The following is an 18,641-nucleotide window of genomic DNA, read 5'->3' on the forward strand; positions in this document are numbered from 1 at the left end:
GGAAGCAGTTTAATCCCAGGTGAAGAAGTGAAGTCATGTGACGCCCCTTCCCACCCCCTACACTGCTGTGTCACTGAGTTGAGGGTTCTTCCTGAAAGGCTGCTGGCTCTCGCCTGGCGCGGCCTCCTCTGGAATCCATCTCTCAGAGAAGAGCTGTCAATGCTCAGCTATGGCAGGCCAACAAAAAGCACAAAGAAAAAGCCAAGAGGGATACCGAGAGGCGTCAAACCGCTGCTCCTTCCACTCTGCTGCAAAGGCTCAACGGAGAGGACGGCCAGCCAGCTCAGGCGCCCCTCCTCTCACAGGGGGGACGGCAAGTCCAGAGGGGATGAGGGGCCAGCTTGAGGTCACAAGGCACATCAGCAGTCGACATAGGCAGGCCGCTTTTGTCTTTGCACTATTTGTATCCAAGTACTTTCGCTTTTAATACCCGGCCTGTTGCTCTTTCACTGCTGACGTGCTTGCATGCAAATCTGGCTGTGCGCCCCTGGCTGCACTTTTCAGAGAAGCTGTGTTAATCTGAATTTACTGCACAGGCAAGGGAGAAGGCACAGTGCCACTCAAGGGTGGCAGGTGAAGGCCACTGCCGAGGGCCTGCTTTTTGCCAGCTGCCGGGTTTCTGGAACTGCACAGCAGAGCCTGCCTTCTACTGATTGACCTCTTTGCGACTAAGGACACTCGCTCCCAGGTGTTTTGGGGAAATCACTACTGTGAGTTTGTCCTGTAGTCAACAAAGGAATGTCTGAGTTAAATTCTTATTTCAGCGAAGCTGTCCCATCCTTCCCCTCCTTGAAATACCCGTTCCTCTGGCAAGGCAGCCCCAATAAGGCAAAGCCTTCATTCTCCATCCTGCTTGCACGACCCTCCTAAGTCACTGTGACACAGAGAGGCCACTAGACAGCAGGCTGATGGGATGACACCCACACAACCCAGAACCCAGCTGCGCGCAGCACCTGTGGAGGTACTACCCTGGGAACACATGCCAGTGAACGCAGGCACAAGAGTAAACCCACTGTCTTAAGAACACCTTTGGGGAAAAGTGGTCTCAGGTGAATGAAAAAATATAAGCACACTTTCTAAATCTTCATTACTCCTCACTCACCCCCAAACTTCACCCCACCACTCTTTTTTGGCCAGGGGAATCAGCAGAGGCAAACACGAGGGGAAAAGGCCTGGGGGAAAGGCAAAGTTGGGATAAGAACGTGCAAAGGGGGGCAGGTACAAAGAGAGGGACAGTGAGCCTCTCCTGGAGCAAAGGGACATTTAGCGGGTGTTGTCAACACTCCCAATTTCCAACTCCTCCCACCAATTTCCAGTAGGAAAGACAATATGCTGAGGGTAAAGGGAGCCCCCCTAGAGCCGGGAACTCCTGCCTATGGATCACCTGGTCCTTGAAGGACAGCAGTGTGGTGAGCAGGGAGCAAGGAGGTGGCGGGCCTGAAGGAAGCTCAGGAAGTAAGGCGGCCAAGTACAAGGGGACAAAAATTGGGAGGTTGCCAGGTCAATGTCTGACATCTTGTTAGGGCCTTGGGCCATCTGTTAAATTGGGGATACCTTAAAAGAACTTGCTGAGTTTTATCTATTTCCATAAAAGATAAAACAAAGGGTGACCGGGTGGCTCAATCGGCTGAATGTCCAACTTTGGCTCTGGTCACGGTCTCGCAGTTTGTGAGTTCGAGCCCTGCATTGGGCTCGTTGCCGTCAGTGCTGAAGCTGCCCACACAGAGCCCACTTCAGATCCTGTCTCCCCTCTCTCCCCGCCCCTCCCCCACCTGTATGCACTCTCACTCTTTCTCTCAAAAATAAGTATTAAAAAAGAAAAGATAAAATGAGGAAGCAGGTTGAAAAAGCAACTAGATACTTTACTCAGACACAAGATACAATAAAAATGGGGCTCAGGAGCATGTCCCCAAAGCCTTGAATACAGAACCAGGACTGGGTACTCAAAGCCCTACTGCAGTCCCTGGCCCAGAGCTGGATGGCCAGAGTGGTCTGTTCCTGGCTAAGGCCACCCCACTCACTGCCAAGTGAGTAGAGTGGAGGCTCTGGGGACCAGACTAGACCAGCCTGAGAAGGCCTGGGGCACAGATCTGGCTACCTCACAGTAGACATGGGCACAGAAAGCAGTCACGCGGCTGCCAAGAGGTTTTCTTGCAGGTTAAATACATCTCCAAATTTCTCGCAAAGCCAGGCCACCCAGGAACCACTAGGAGTGGAGCGCTGCACATCTGCTGCCAGTGTTCCTCCCTCAGTAGACCCTGGGGTCTGAGACTGCACCGCTCACGTCCCCCAGGGTGGGCTATTTTACTCCCATGGCTCCTAAGTCATAGGTGCTGACTGACCTTCCCGGCGTGAGAATTCTCAAATTCTACTACTCCCTTCTGCTCCAAAGCACCCCACCTCTCCAGGACTATTACAGAGAAAGGGCTGAAGAGTGTGTGATGTCCCTTACATTCGCTCAGCCTTTATGATCTGTCCCGCTCAACATCAAAAATCTAAGTGTCAGGGCTGCACGTGAGGCTGGGTATTACCAGACCAAGGCAGTAACAGCTAATACCCTGGCATTTACGTGGTGCCAGGCACAGCTCTAAACCTTTACATATATCAATGCTTTTAATTCTTCCAACCACCTACTGAGGCAGGTGCGTGGTGTCCAGTTTGCCAATGAGAAGATAGAAATGTGGGGAGAAAAGCTTTATACAGTTCAAACCCCAGCTTGACCCATGCAAGTCTAGCATGAAGGCCCAAACGACAAGGGTAAAAGATGTCTCCCCAACAGGGATGTGGAGGGAGCAGCAGGAGCAGGGACACACACAGGCTCCATATAAAATTCTAGACACCACACCCTACACGCTATACACTACCTTTTGTATAAGACATGGGGAATCTGAATACATATGTATGCTTGTATCTGCAAAAAGAAATGTTGGAAGGATAAACTAAAATTGAAGATTAACAGTTACTCCCAGAGGTATCAGGGATTGGGCTGGAAATGAGACTTCACACCTTGTTATATGGTTTTCACATTGGAAGCATGTACATTAAAAAAAAAAAAATCAAATTGAAGATAATACTAAACCAAAAGAAAAAGTACAATTCCTAAAAATTCAAAATAAACTGAAACATATGAGTTAACTATCAAGATGGTGTCAAAATCATACAGTGAAAAGAACCTTTTGAGAGATCATTTTAAAAAAGAAAAAGCAAACAAAACAAAAAACTGCATGTCCTTAGTGTAAGGGATACATTTTAAGGGCAAACAGAGCTGCAAAGAAATCTTAAACTTCATTCCACATTTTGTTATTATGTTACCAATATTAGTGGTAATATTAGTCTGTTTATTCCAAAGGTATTTTATTTTATCTTGAAGTTTTAAAACTTTTTTAGTAATCTCTACACCCCAAACATGGGGGTCGAACTCACAACCCCGAGATCAAGAGTTGCATGCTCCTCCGACTGAACCAGCCAGGCGCCCCCAAAAGTATTTTAGAGTAAAGCAAGTAATTATGCTAATATTAGAAGCCAAGATGTTCACATTAAGAGAAAAGATACATGTTTAAAATGAAAGTAAAACCCTGTAAGGTTAAACTGGAATGGGAAATATCAGTGTGAAATTACGCGGTTTTTGAGGTTGTCGCTGTTACCACAAAAACATATTACTTCTTAGCTCTCTTCGCAAATAGGTGCAGAAGCCATCAGCACCAGTGCCCACACGGCATGCTCTAAATACCATTTCAGCCTCAAAAAGGAACCAGGGCTCCATAGAGGAACGGCCCATTCCGGGACCAAGACGCAAGTAAGCTGCAAAAGATGAAAGAAGTCATGATAAGGGGCCCTAAGAGGGACAGGAGGGAGCTTGGGGGCTGCCCCTCCATGAGGAAGGGAACACAGAAGCATCAAAATGAACCACTGCAATGGACTGAAATACACGAAATGCACAGCCCCAAGCTCCTAATAGTCACAGGAAGAGAATCTACCCTCATTCCCATTCCCAAGCCCTATTGATCACCTCCCCCCTGGCAGGGTGGGGGGGGGGGGGAAACCAAGGGTAGCAAGTCCTTGGGTTACAAAGGGACAATGGACTAGAAAGCATCCCTGGGGGGTTCAGAATTGGCTGTGTTTCAAGCAACCAAGGATCCCTGGTTGATGAAAGAAAACCCTTCTTCGCAGCAAAATTCCTTGTAATAAATGTGTAAGGAAAGCCAGAATTAAGGACAATTACCACTTTGCAATACCCAGTTAAATGGTGGAACATGAGGTGATAAGTGGATAGGGAACTTTTAGGAGAAGAGTCAGGCTGTCACTCTCTGAACTCCTGACCAGCTGTTGTCTCGTGGGGAAATACAAATACATGGCACCATCTCAGACATATTCTTGCTAATGAAATCACTGCACCCTGGGCTCTTTCCATCTAATACTCCGTTTATAAGAAATAAGGGATAAAAAAGAGTGAGTCAGGCAAACACGCATGCCAATGACTCTGCCACTTAGGATTCACAAGGAAGTGAGGAACCTGGCAGAGAAAGCTCTGTATCATCTTGGAGAAGACACGTTATCATCAAAAATAGTATGTTGGTAGATGAATGTGAAAGATGTTTCTGGGGAGGACTCAGAGGAAATGAGAAACAGAGAATCCTTGTTAGCTAGTGACAGGAAGTTTAGCTGTATCCTACTTGTGGGGAAGGCAGAACTTGTAAGCAACAAATTTGGATATTCGGCTGAGAAGACTTCCAAGCAAAATGTTGAAGTTCTGGCCTGCTTTCTTCTTGCTGCTCAGAGTAAAATGCGAGAAGAGAAAGAAACTGAGGGAAGAACTATCAAGCAAAATGGAACCTGGACTTGGTGGTTTGGGAAACTCCCAGGCTACCCAAATTGCTAAAATGAGGAGATTCACTGTTAGGAAGGTGTGCTCTGGAGAAAAGGCCAAGGGTGTGGCTTGACACAAATTTTGCTAGTGCCAAGGAGACTGGGCACAGGATTCACGAATCCCCTCAATTATCTCACAGAAGCCAAGGCCAGGGAAGAAATCATACAGGAAAGACCGGTGGAGAAATCCCTGGTCTAATGGGGTGAATCTTGTCACACATACAGGAGACCCACGAAGGCATTTGAGTGTTACACCAGCAAAAACAGTGCCAGGTTGGCCTGAAAAGGAGAGAGACTAGAAGAAATCAAAGAAGGGTGTCAGACTCCCAAAATTCTACAGGCAGAAAATAGCCTGATAAAATCACTCAGCTGCAAACATGTGCTATTCCTTAAGAAAAGGAAAGATGACCACAAGGGCAGAGTTTTAGGCCAAGAGGCCAAAGCCAACAGCCCAGAGACTGGAGTCTCCAAAGTCTGGTAATTAGTTACAGCAGCTACAGGAAACTAATACACTCTTTCTATAGGCTCACCTATGTTATAGCATGTTTCAGTTATTTCATTTTTTTATATGGCCAAATAATATTTCACTGTATGGAGATACCACTTTTTCTCTATCCATCCATCAACTGATAAACATTTGGATTATTTCTACTTTGGGCTATTATGAATAATGCTATGAATACTTATGTACAAGCTTTTGTCGACATTTGGTAACTGTTTAATTTTTTGAGGAATCATCACAGTTTTCCACAGTGACTGCACCACTTCACATTCCATCCAGCAACACAGGAGGTCCCAATGTCTCCAGTCATCATGAGTGTGAAGTGGTATCTCACTGCGGTTTTGGTTTCCATTTCCCTCTGACTAATGATGCTGAGGAGCTTTTCATGTACTTCTTGGCCATTTGTGTATCTTCTCCGGAGAAATGTCTACTCAAGTCCTTTACCTTTTTTTTTCTTTGAATTAGGTTTTTTTTGTTAGAGTTGACGGAATTCTTTATATACTCTGGATACCGGTCCCTTATCAGATAAATGATTTGCAAATATTTTCCCCCATTCCATGTGTTGTCTTTTCACTCCCTTGATAGTGTCCTTTGATGCACAATAGTTTTAAATTTTTTTCTAATAGTTTTCATTTTGATGAGTCAAACTAACAGATTTTCTTTTGTTGCATGTGCTTTTGGTGTCACATGTCAGGAACTGTGGTCTAATCCAAGGTCACAAAGATTTATGCCTGAGTTTTCTTCTGTTTTATAGTTTTAGCTCTTATATTTAAGTCTTTCACACACACATTCTAATTTTTGTGTATGGTGTGAAGATGGGACCCAACCTCAATATTTCATATACAGTCATCTAGTTGTCCCAGCACCATTTGTTGAAAAGACTGTTTTTCCCCACTGAAATCTTTCAGTGCCCATGTCCAAAAAAAAAAAAAAATCTATTAACAGTAAACACAAAGACTTACTTACAGATTCTCAATTCTACCTCATTGATTTGTAAGTTTATCCTTATGCTAGTATGACATGGTCTTGATTACTATAGCTTTGTAGTACATTTTAAAATCTGGAAGTATTGGGGTGCCTGGGTAGCTCAGTTAGTTGAGTGTCTGACTCTTGGTTTTGGCTCTGGTCATTATCTCCCATTCCATGGGGTTGAGCCCCATGTCGGGCTCTGCACTGACAACAAACATGGAGTCCACTTGGGATTCTCTCTCCCTCTCTTCCCCCCCTCCCCTCCCTCGCTCGCATGTGCACCCCCCCCCCCAAAATAAATAAATAAACTTTAAAAAGTAAATTAAATTAAATTCAGAAGTATGAGTCTTCTGTGTTCTTTTCCAAAATTGTTTTGGGTATTCTGAATCCCTTGAGTTTCCACAGGATCAGTCTGTCCACTTCTACAATGTCTGTTTGAAAGTTTTCCTCAGATACCAAGAAGTGTATCAAATCCCAGAGCAGGTGCTCCAGAGGCAGTGTTCTTGGCAACAGGAAGCCTTTGATAAGTACTGCATTGTGAGTCATATATTTTAACATTTTATTTTTATACATTCTGAAATATTTTAGATGTACAAAAAGTGAAAAATTAAACAAATGCCAGTGGTCTCCTTACCTAGCTTAAATTTAAAAATAAGACACAGGGGATACCTGGGTGGTTCAGTTGGTTAAGTGTCTAACTCCTGGTTTCATCCAGCTCAGGTCATGATCTTGCAGTTCCTGAAACTGAGCCCTGCTTGAGATTCTCTCTCTCTCATTTTGCCCCTCCCCTGCTCTATCTCTCAAAATACATACATACATACATACATACATACATACATAAATAAGGGTGCCTGGGTGGCTTTGTTGGTTGAGCATCCGACTTTGGCTCAAGTCATGATCTCATGGTTCATGGTTTGTGAGTTTGAGCCCCATGTTGGGCTCTCTATTGTCAGCATGGAGCCTGTTCCGGAGCCTCTGTACCAACCCCCTCTATGCCCCTCCCCTGCTCACATGTGTGCTCACTCGCTCTATTTCTCTCTCCCTCTCAAAAATAAACACTTTTAGGGTCATGAGCTCAAGCCCCACGTTGGGTGTGGAGACTACTTTAAAAAATAAATACAGACAGGGGCGCCTGGGTGGCGCAGTCGGTTAAGCGTCCGACTTCAGCCAGGTCACGATCTCGCGGTCCATGAGTTCGAGCCCCGCGTCAGGCTCTGGGCTGATGGCTCGGAGCCTGGAGCCTGTTTCCGATTCTGTGTCTCCCTCTCTCTCTGCCCCTCCCCCGTTCATGCTCTGTCTCTCTCTGTCCCAAAAATAAATAAAAAACGTTGAAAAAAAAAAATTCTTAAAAAAAAAAAATAAATACAGACAGACCAAAAAATAAAAATAAGACAGAAAAAAAGCAAGTAAGCAAATGAGCTAGCTCTCCATGCTACCACTGACTCACCCTACATCTCAGTTTCTTCACAGGTGAACTGGAGAAAAATGTCACACGGACTACCAAGAGAATACTTCTCTCAGTGCCTCAATACATGCTACTGCAAACATATCTGGTGAAAATCAAACAATCAAAATTGACAGTTAAGCTTCTGAACAAATATGTTTACTAAGGATGGTGCAGGAATCCTGACTATCATGCATTTAGACAGAATGGAGTAAAGGAGCACTGCCTACAGGACCTTCCTCATGAATCAGCTACACCCAGCTAGGCTTTCCTAGCAGATCTCAGTAGCTGTTAAGAAAATGTTTATCTTGGGGCACCTGGCTGGTTTAGTTGGTAGAGCATGCGACTCTTGATCCCAGGGTCATGAGTTCAGGCTCCACATTGGGTGTAGAGCCTGGGGGGGAAGGGAGGGGAAAAGGAGGGGAGGGAAGAGGGAAAGGAGGAAGCAAAAGGGGAAGGGAAGAAGGGTAGGAGGAAAAGGGGGAAAGAAGGAAGAAAATGCTAGTCTTTTCATGTGTTCACATTTTTCAATGTACACAATTGTGCTTTTCTGAGCTCTAAGATGCAGCACTTCTAATGCCTGAATTCTTGGGCAGTCCAACAGGTGCCCATGGATAGCAGAAGGTATATTCAGATTCAGTCAAAGCCAGACTCTGGGCTTGTGAGGTCCCTCAAAAAGGCTAAAGGTAGGAAAGCATCTCCTTTTATCAGATGTACATAGGCATCCTCCTCTTCTCTTGCTGGGAGTGTGACTGGGCCTGACTCTATTTCCCAGGCTGTGCTCGTCCCTATTTATTCCAGCTGGTTGGCTGTTCAGCTCAGGCCCTCCTCTTTGATTACTCCTAAGGTAGCTTCCCACTTCTGATGCTCACAGCCTCCCTGGTCCCCGCATTTCACTTTGGCCTCCCGGTGGGGGTTTAGTTCTATACTAGTCCTTTCTACACTGTAAACCAGAAACACGGACTACTTTTGCATAATACTATATTAAATGCAAGTGAGTAAATGAGTGTTTAACTTTTACACTAATTTAAAAACAACCAAGTAACAAGCAAGTGTTCAGAACTGCACCCAGCCGTAGTAAGCATCTCTACATGCTGCTGCTGTAGGTGTCGACACAGAGGTCCCCAGACCCCTGACTGTGCTCTCATCCAGTGGATGCCAATCTTCCCAAACCTTCAGAGGCTGGTTCAAGTGTTTGGAGATGAAACTATCACAATAACCCACCATCCCCGGGTACAATTATTTTTGCTTCCATCAGCCTCCTTTAGGCAGAGAGTAGTCCCATCTGTAGGAATTAAAGGTGTTAAGGAATTAAATTGGTTGTTTGGTATCTTTTGCCTTGACGGATGGGAGGCAGTAAGAGAAGTGGCTAAGAGTGTGGTGACACCAGACCATCTGGCTCCATTCCTGGCTCTACCTCACCTAGATCTGTGACCTCCCAGATAAGTTAACTAGCATCTGTATGCCAGAGACTCCTTCTCTGAAACTGGGGACAGTGGTACTATATTTGCATCATAGAGCTGATGTGGGATCACATGAGCTCACACGTGAACCTTGCAAGGGGACACCACTTTACAGGGAACAAATGGAGTCTGGCCATTAAACCTGGATCCAGCCAATGATAGAATGGGCAGGGCTTTAACTTGGGGTGCTAACATCCACACTAGAAGCACGAGCCCATGCCAGGCAATTTGCTGAATTCTTTTTATTTTTTTTAAGTATTTATTTATGTAAGTCATCTCTACACCCAACGTGGGGCTCAAACTCACAACCCGGAGATCAAGAGTCACGTGCTCCTCTGACTGAGCCAGCCAAGGGTCCCTGGTAACTTCTTCTAAATGAGAGCACTCAAGATTTTCCTTGCCTTGAGAGATACACTAGGCAACCTGAAGTGCCCATTAGTGCCCCAGTTCCCTTCAGGGTGGACACCTCTGGACCGGCCAGCTTGTCAGGATTCCCAGGGAAGGTCAGTCCCTTCTCTGTGGCCTCTTCCACCTCCCAGCCCTTCCTAGAATCCAGAAACAGAGAAATTTCTCTCCTTCATCCTTCTCTCTGCTCTGGGGTTCCACTTTTTCAATTCTTTCACAGTTGTTCTAATGGAATCTCAGGTCAGAGGTGCAGGTAACAAGAGTGCCCCGGCTGCCATCTGACCAGTCCTCACAGAAGGGCCTCACTGCACTGACTGGCGCCAGCTCTATGAGGAGCCTAAGCAGTAGAAAAAAGCTGGCCACTCGACAACAGTGCCTAAGGAGCAGGTCTGTCTCTGTAAAAAAGACAGGAAATTTCCAACACCTGTTAAAAAAACAAAAACAACAACAACAAAAAACCTCTTCCAAATAGCTACGGCCTCCTCTTGGAGTTAGGGATTTAGGACAAGCTTGGTCAAAGGAAATGGACTGCTGTTGTTAAGATCCAGAGTGTGGGCTGCAGTGAGGCAGAGGCTAAGAAGGTGAGGGGGCTTTTGTGCTGCCAGGTACCCCCTTTGGGATGGAAAGCTTATTCCTCAGATGATCAGAGAATATCTGTGACAGCCAATCTCCAAGAGGGCCACCAACAATCCCTGGCTTCCCTGTACAAACAGGCCACTGCTCACTTCAAAAGACAGAGGCAATTCCCACTGCCCTGGATTGGCACTGGCCTCAGGATCTCCTGTATCTGAGTGAGGTTCTAGGACTTGTGAGGACTGGCAGCTTCTACTTCCTCCTCCTCAGAAGCTAGCTGCCACGTAGTAAGGAAGTCCAGGCCATACTGCTGGAGACACCATGTGGAGGCCATGTCAGGAAAACCAATGTGCAGATAATGTGAATAAAGCCTTTATGGACCTTCCAGGTCAGCACAGCTGCCTGCTGAATACAGCTGTATGAGAGGTCACACAGGAGACCAGCAGAATGGTCAGCCAGGCAATTCCAATTGCCCTGACTGCTGACCCGCAGAATCAGGAGAAATAACTCACTGCTTAGATCATTAAGCTTTTGGGTAGTTCCTTATCAAACAATAGATAACAAACAATACTGAACCAACAAGTTCTGCATTTCAAAAGCTGAAATAGTTCAACAAACCCTAATCAATATCTTTTAATGCAAAGAAAATACAAACAAGACCAGTAATAACACCCCATCCCCCCAAATATTTGCAAATTCTACATCTAATAAGAAACTTAGATCCAAAATACATAAAAACTCTAACAATCAATTAAAAAAAAACACCAGAAGTCAATTTTAAAATGGGCAAAGGATGGGGCACCTGGGTGGCTCAAACAGTTGAGCATCCGACTTTGACTCAGGTCATGATCTCACGGTTTGTGAATTCGAGCCCCATGTTGGGCTCTGTGCTGACAGCTCAGAGCCTGGAGCCTGCTTCGGATTCTGTGTCTCCTCCTCTCTCTGCCCCTCCTGTGCTCATGCTCATGCTCTCTCGCTCTCTCTCTCTCTCTCTCTCTCTCTCTCTCAATAATACATAAATGTTAAAAAAATTTTTTTTAAATTGGGGCGCCTGGGTGCCTCAGTCGGTTAAGCATCCGACTTCGGCTCAGGTCATGATCTCACAGTTCATGAGTTCGAGCCCCGCATCAGGCTCTGCACTGACAGCTCAGAGCCTGGAGCCTGCTTCAGATTCTGTGTCTCCCTCTCTCTCTGCCCCTCCCCCACTCACGCTCTCTCTCTCTCTCTCTCTCTCTGCCTCTCAAAAATAAAGAAACGTAATAAAAAAAAATTTTTTTAATTAAAAAAATAAAATTAAATAAAATCAGCAAAGGATCTGTATAAACAATTCTCCTAAGAGTATATACAAACGGCCAACAAGCACATGAAAAGATGCTCAATATCATTAGTCACCAGGAAATGCAAATCAAAACCACAATTTTTGTGAGATACTGCTTCACACTCATTATGACAGCTATAATAATAATAAAAAAAAGACAAACAATAACAAGTGTTGATAAGGAGTGGAGGTATTGGAATCTCATACCCTGTTGATGGGAACGCAAAATGACACAACTGCTTTCAAAAAGTCTGGCGGGGCGCCTTGCTGGCTCAGTAGGTGGAGCATGAAATTCCTGATCTCAGGGTTGTGGGTTTGAGCCCCACATTGGGTACAGAGATTACTTAAAAATAAATTTAAAAAAATTTTTAATATTTATTTTTCAGAGACAGAGACAGAGAATGTGTGGGGAAGGGGCAGAGAGAGAGGGAGACCAGAATCCAAAGCAGGCTCCAGGCTTTGAACTGTCAGCACAGAGCCTGACATGGGGCCCAAACCCACAAACCATGAGATCATGACCTGAGCCGAAGTCAGACACCTAACAAACTGACTGAGACAACCAGGTGCCCCCAAAATAAAATCTTTATTTAAAAAAACAAAAAACAAAAAACAAAAAACAAAACCCACAGCCTGGCAGTATTACCATATGATTCAGCAATTCTACTCCTCAGTATCTACCCAAGAGAAATGAAAATGGTATGTCAACAGGAAAGCTTCTACACAAATGTGTGTGTGTTTTTTTCTAAAGATTTTATTTATTTTTTATTTATTTAAAAACATTTTTCTAAATGTTTAGTTATTGAGAGAGAGAGAGAGAGAGAGAGAGAGATCGCACACGTGCATGCACGGGCAAACAGGCAGAGAGAGAGGGAGACACAGAATCTGAAGCAGGCTCCAGGCTCTGAGCTGTCAGCACAGAGCCTGATGTGAGGCTCGAACTCACGAAAGGTGCCAAAGTCAGATGCTTAACCAACTGAGCCACCCAGGTGTCCCAAGAAAATGTTTATTATGTATATCCAGAGTGCAGACCCCTCCACATCTCAGTGCTCAGCTCTTCCTTACACTTACATGTGGTCACAAACACATCATACAGGTGGTTTCTCTTCTGGAAATTGCTTTCTCCAGCCGATAATCTTGATCTTTCCATTTCGAAAAATATTCACCTCATCTAAACACACAGACCATGTCCAAATTTCCCGAACTGACCTCTATATGTCTTAAAACTTGGTTTATCCAAACCAGTATCCCACTGAGGGCCACAAACAGCATCTACTTTTTTTTTTTTTTTTTAATTTTTTTAACGTTTATTCATTTTTGAGAGACAGAGAGAGGCAGAGCATGAGCGGGGAAGGGGCAGAGAGAGGGAGACACAGAATCTGAAATAGGCCCCAGGCTCTGAGCTGTCAGCACAGAGCCTGACGTGGGGCTCGAACTCACAAATTACGATATCCTGACCTGAGCCAAAGTTGGACGCTCAACCGACTGAGCCACCCAGGCCCCCCTAACAGCATCTGCTTTTAATTCTTGACATGAAACGATGTTCTAGAACTCCCAATACCACACTCAGGAACAAAGTGCTCAACGCAGACCCAGTGCAGCTGAGGGTCTGCACAGTCAGGATTTGAGAGGGAGGCAGGGCAGGTGCAGTGGTGCAACAAAAGCCCTGGCTGGGCATCAGCCCCTTCTCGCATAAGCTGGGTAACACTAGACAAGCCGCTGGCTTCCTTGTTCCTGTTCTGCTTCATTTCTACAAAAACAGCTCTGCCCTGGGGAGAACACTCTATTGAAAGGAGGTAGTCACATGAAGCCCATGGCACCTGGCCCAGGACGAGAGCTCATACATTGGAAATCCTCCCTAACTATTCCACCTGTGACATTCCTCGGCCTGGATCCTAGCTCAAGGCCTCAACTTCCACAAGCATCACCTTTAGCACTAAACAAAAGATGACAAGAACTCTTCTGGGCCCACGTGTCAGGGCCCTGTGGAGCTTCGGTGAGCACCATGGGGAGCACTCTTACTCAGAGGAACAGCTGGACCCCATTGAACACCCTACAAGAGCTGGGCTCTGCCCACCATGAATGGATGGTACTGGCAATGGGGTTGTAGTCACAGGCCAGGCCTACATCCTGCATGTCTCCCCCCCCCCCCCCCCCCGTATACCATGGACACGTGGGAAGACTGACAGCATACTGACGGTAAAGGTGACAGTGCCCACGGTCAATCAGTGAGCAACCACCCCGCCCCCACTCCATAGGCAGATAGCTTCCAGATTCTGCCCTGCACCCTCCCCTTCCTAAGCCTCGCTGCCAGGGAGGGTGACTGCACCCACCAAGGCCTTACCCGGGTCTTGGCCTTCAGGAACACATGGCTCTCCATATCCTTGCTGGATTTACTGTGGGCCACACCAGCTTTTCTCATGGCATCCTCACTGTAACACAGAAGAAGAAGAAGAAGAGATATTGACATGTGCCTATAAGTCTGCTCCTGCAGGGTTCCAGGCCAGCAGGCCCTGCACAGCAACTGCCCCTGGACGGAAGAGGCACTGTCCCATGGCATACCAGCCTAGCTAAGGTCCAGGAGAGGCATCAAGGGAGGGACTCTCAGCACAGCGATAAAAGGCAAGCAAGCTGAGCAAGGGAGTAAGAGGGCAGAGCCATGAGAAGGAAAAAACAGTAAAGGCAGACACCACAAAGCAAAGCAGCTACCTCCAGCACAAAGAACCAGAGGATCTAGGCCCTAGGAGTCACTCACAACCCACACAAAATCAAGTGTATTCAGATGGCTGAGTAGCCAGCACCCTCGATTTCCTACCCTCTGAGTGGCCTGGGTCCCCACTCAACTTTGGCATTAAGAACCGTGGGGCCCTGGCTCCAGTCTCCTCCTCTGTAAAACAAAGGAGGCACACAAAGTCAACTCTTAGTTCCTCCCAAAGTACGTGGGACGTGCAGGTTCTCCGGGTTGGACAAAGGAAATAAACCCCACAAATGTGGCAAACACTTAAAAACACATTTGCCAAAACATGCCCAATCAGAGACAGAATGCTATCATAGGTTTTCACCGGCTAATGCTCTGCTAGGATAGAGCCACGTACACCAGCTAAGCTTGAGCTCCCTGTGAATGGCAGCACACACCCTGCCGAACACACACAAAGCTAAGAAAACATTTGTGTGTGTCTGTTAGAAAGGAAGGGGCATGTTAGGCTTGGGTCCCAGGGACTGGCCCATCTGCTCAGAGCCTGCCCTCTTTCCCAGCGTTGGGCATGCTGATAAACACATGAACGAGCACGTCAGGGCTCTGCAGACTCACTCCAGGAGAATTAAAAAAAAGCCTGATCCAGAGGCACCTGAGTGGCTCAGTCGGTTAAGCGTCCAACTTCAGCCCAGGTCATAATCTCATGGTTCATGAGTTTGAGCCCCGCATCGGGCTCTGTGCAGATAGCTCAGAGCCTGGAGCCTGCTTCAGATTCTGTGTCTCCCTCTCTCTTCCCCTCCCCCACTCCCCCTCGTGCACGTTCCCTCTCTCTCTCAAAAATAAATGAAACATTAAAAAAATAATAAAAATAAACATAAACATGCCCGGTCCAGTGGTGCTAGAAAGCCTACTGACTGCTCCACACAAACAAGCAAACCCCAGGGTACTGGAAGAGTATGCAAATGGAGCTGCAGGATCATGTTTGTGATCCTTAAATTCAGAAAGGAGGCTAGATTCTAAGACTTGGACAAATCTGTATTAATGTGTAAAAGAAGCATAAAATGACACTGACCCATTACACTGCTGGGTAACTCATTAAACACATGGGTTCAGAGTCCCTACCCCCATCTGCTTCCCCAACCTCCACCGAGGCAAAGAAGCAACAACATGTTCCTGTTAACAAGGCAGCCAGGATGGAGCAGACACACGCACGAGGGGCAATGTGATCAGGGCCACAAGAATGGAGTAAAAGGAACAATGCAGAAGGACAACACGAGATCAAACTCATGGGGAAGTGAGTGTGGCAGGCTCAGAGGACTGAGCCAGCATGAGGCAGGCATCCATATGTGGAGATCAAGAGTTGTCACCCAGTTAGGCTCTAAGTCACTGAGCATTTCCAACAAGAGAACTGACTGAGCAAACCCGCTTTCAGAAGGACGACTCACCTGTGCCCCCAAGCCCCCAAGGCCATACCTGTTCCCTTCCCCACCTTCCAATAGCAGTGTGAGGCAAACCTTGCCATGGAGACTTGCCAGGGCTGAGGGCCACAGAGCCGCAGGAGGTGAGGGGAGAGGAGTAGACACAGCAAGAGGGTACTTGCTGGTCAGTGGAACATGCTGGAGGCTGGCTGAGAAGAAGTGGAGAGGCCATGGATAGAAGGTGGAGCCAGAAACCAAGGTGTGAAGCACAGAAAGGCAGAGGAAGGGCTGAGGGCTCTGAGAGGGGGACTCGATTACGCAGATGGGCTCTGTGCCCAAGACAAGCAATCTCCAAGGGCTTAGGCAGGCTCCTGGCTGGCTGAAAGCAATTCTCCCAAGCTGCTGGCTGGCCACTTTTAATGGAGTCAGCAGACTCACAGGCCCCACACAAACTCCGTGCACTCTGACCGCAGCAAAGACACCTGGCACCATCCACAGAGACAAGACACAGACAACAGCTTAATAGCTTTGAAGCGGGGGGGACCTTGCCAGGTCCAAAGGCACCAGATCCCAGATGTGTGGAGGGAGGAGCCCTGCCCCATCCTGGTCAGGGCGACACCACTGAGGACACGGACAGTGTGGTCATTGGCTGTAACTCAAAGAACCTGACGAGCATCATCAAGACAGGAGGCCAGTAACAGGCCTCTCTTGACAAGCTAGAACACACACCTTAACAAGAGCAAACAGAACTAGAATAAACGTCCACCAAAGGGGCTGAGCAGCTATGGAGCCAAGGACGAAGGCCACTCTTCAGCCGGGAGCCAGGGCTCTGCGAGGCAGCAATGGGCCCATGTCACGTACGTGTCGTTTCCACTGCTGCACACAACACCTGTCCAAACAGGCCCTGCATGTTTGTTGGCTAAAGAGTGAAGAGGGCCCTGAGCACTATTTTCAGTTCTGCAAACCATATTTTTTAAAATGTTTTTGCTCCTGTTTCTAGTCTGCAGATCATGCTCCACAGAATAGAAGATGAGGCAAAAAAGAAACCAGGCAGTTCTGCTCTCTGTTACCACCCCACACTTTCCCCAAGGAGGCCCTGTCCTTTCCTTTTCAGCCAGCTCAGCATCTTGCCGTCCATTATCTGGTTCTAACTGCACAGGGAACAGTTTCTCACATCAGTGCTTAAGGGTGGTGTCCCTTCCTCCTTCTGTACCAAAGACCAACGTGCTCACTGCATGAGGCTGCCGTGGGTCCCAGCCCCACATTCAGGGCAGCCCCCAGGCAGATGCAGGACCAGCTGCTCTCCACAGCCCCCTGTGCTCTGTCCCCACGATGCCTACAGAAGCAGCTGAACCTGGATGGCCACTCCTCAGCCTCTGTCTCCAGAAGACATACCCCTTCCAGCAACTGTCACTCAATAAAGTCAAACTAGCACACAAGAAAATAGATCTAAAGACAGAGTGGTGGTTACAGCCTCAGAGAAAACAACTTAGAAGAACAAACAAGTCTTAGTGAGCTCCACCCACACACGATCAAGCCTGAGGTCAGTGCGGGGAAGCCAAGGGCCTGCCCAGCTGGGGGAGGTCAGGGAGCAAAACTAGGATCAGCTCACAAGGGTGGACCCGAATCGGTGGTCCTGCCCCAGTTCTGATAACAAGGCAGCCGTTCCTAACCCTGAGGCTGACAGGAAGGTGGCAGCACCATAACAGAGGGGCCTGTCTGGTGGCCACTGCCTGGGCATGCCCAGGCCTCTGAGATGGATGGAGGACTGACACTGGCTCAGGAGCAAGCAGTCCCCCCTTTCAAGCTGGGCTCCACAGCTCCCCTGGTATAGCTTCCTCCTGTTTGCCATGGCTACACCAGTCGGCCTGGTCAGGGTTCAACTGGTATCTGGTTTAGACCAGAGTTTCCTGGGGGAGGACCTGATCCACCCCACAGGCCCTGTGAACTCCCCTACCAGGAGGTCAGAGGAGGCCCTTCCTGTCCAGACCCTGCCTGAGCAGAGGGCAGTGACACACCAAAAAACAAAAAAACAAAACAAAAAAAACCCTGTAACCTCTCAGCTCTATGTCCACCAATTGCCCACACTGGAAACCTGGGAACCCCCTCTTCACTTCCTAATTCTGACTTCTGTTCCTTAAAATCCAAGTCCTCACCCCATCTCTCACTGTACCTTTGGTGGTCCTTCTTCATAGGCTTCTGTCTCCCGGTCCCACTCCTACCACCTCTGCCAGCTTCCCAAGCCACATGACTGCCAGTGGGAGTGGGAAGTGACCCAGGCTCTGTCCCCACCTGCCTCAAGGGCCTCGCTCCTTACCAGCAAGGCAGACAGCTGTGGAGCCCACTCCCTCAGCCCCCCAGAGCCCTGCTGCCAAGTATACTGCCAACCATCCCCCCAGCCCTGCCTGTTGGGCCCTCCAACCATGCTCCTACCGAGGCACCCCCACTCATTGCCTCAGAGAAACCTCATGGTCACCCTGGCCACACCCGAGGCAGCTCCTGTGGGAACTGTCAGCTCCCTGTCGGTCAGCCCTGCTTGTCCTATGAACACCTTGAGAGCAGAGACTGGTATGCAGCAGGCAGTAATCAGTACCACATAACTGCCTATTTTTAACACAAGGAGTGGTAATGCCATGCATTTTGACAGGTCACAATATACAGAATTGAGAATCAGTGTGGCAGATACAGGAGAAATCAATCCTCGAATAAGCACACCCAGGCAGCAGAAGCCAGGGTGACAGGACAGGTATGTGCCAAGATGGGTGGAAGTGCTGGGCACTGGACCTGCAGGAAGCAGACAGAGGAAGAAGGGCCTGGGCTCCAGAATCACCCAGAAATCACACATACTGGGGGCTCAAATTCCAACCTGGCCACTGGCCAGCTCCGGGTCTTGGCAGAGGCACTCCATCTCCCCCACACACATACACACACATGCTCCTCATAAAGAAGCTCTCTGAAAGGGCTGTGGTTAGAATGAAGGCAGGTGCACAG

At 47.6% G+C, this 18,641-nt stretch overlaps 1 protein-coding gene across 2 annotated transcripts in view; it reads right to left on the reverse strand.

Annotated features, from left to right (window-relative positions):
- The window catches only part of MED15 (mediator complex subunit 15), a 52,788-nt gene that overhangs the window by 15,891 nt on the left and 18,256 nt on the right, over positions 1-18,641 (reverse strand). Inside the window, exon 2 of one of the 2 annotated variants that reach the window (XM_049619744.1) lies at positions 13,882-13,969. In XM_049619744.1, coding sequence (XP_049475701.1) covers positions 13,882-13,969 — 88 coding nt within the window. Of the gene's footprint in view, positions 1-214; positions 6,602-13,881; positions 13,970-18,641 lie in introns of those variants that run through there. The other variant, XM_049619745.1, reaches the window with a different exon arrangement.

Source organism: Panthera uncia (genome assembly GCF_023721935.1).
Source record: "Panthera uncia isolate 11264 chromosome D3 unlocalized genomic scaffold, Puncia_PCG_1.0 HiC_scaffold_8, whole genome shotgun sequence".
Taxonomy (NCBI): Eukaryota; Metazoa; Chordata; class Mammalia; order Carnivora; family Felidae; genus Panthera; species Panthera uncia.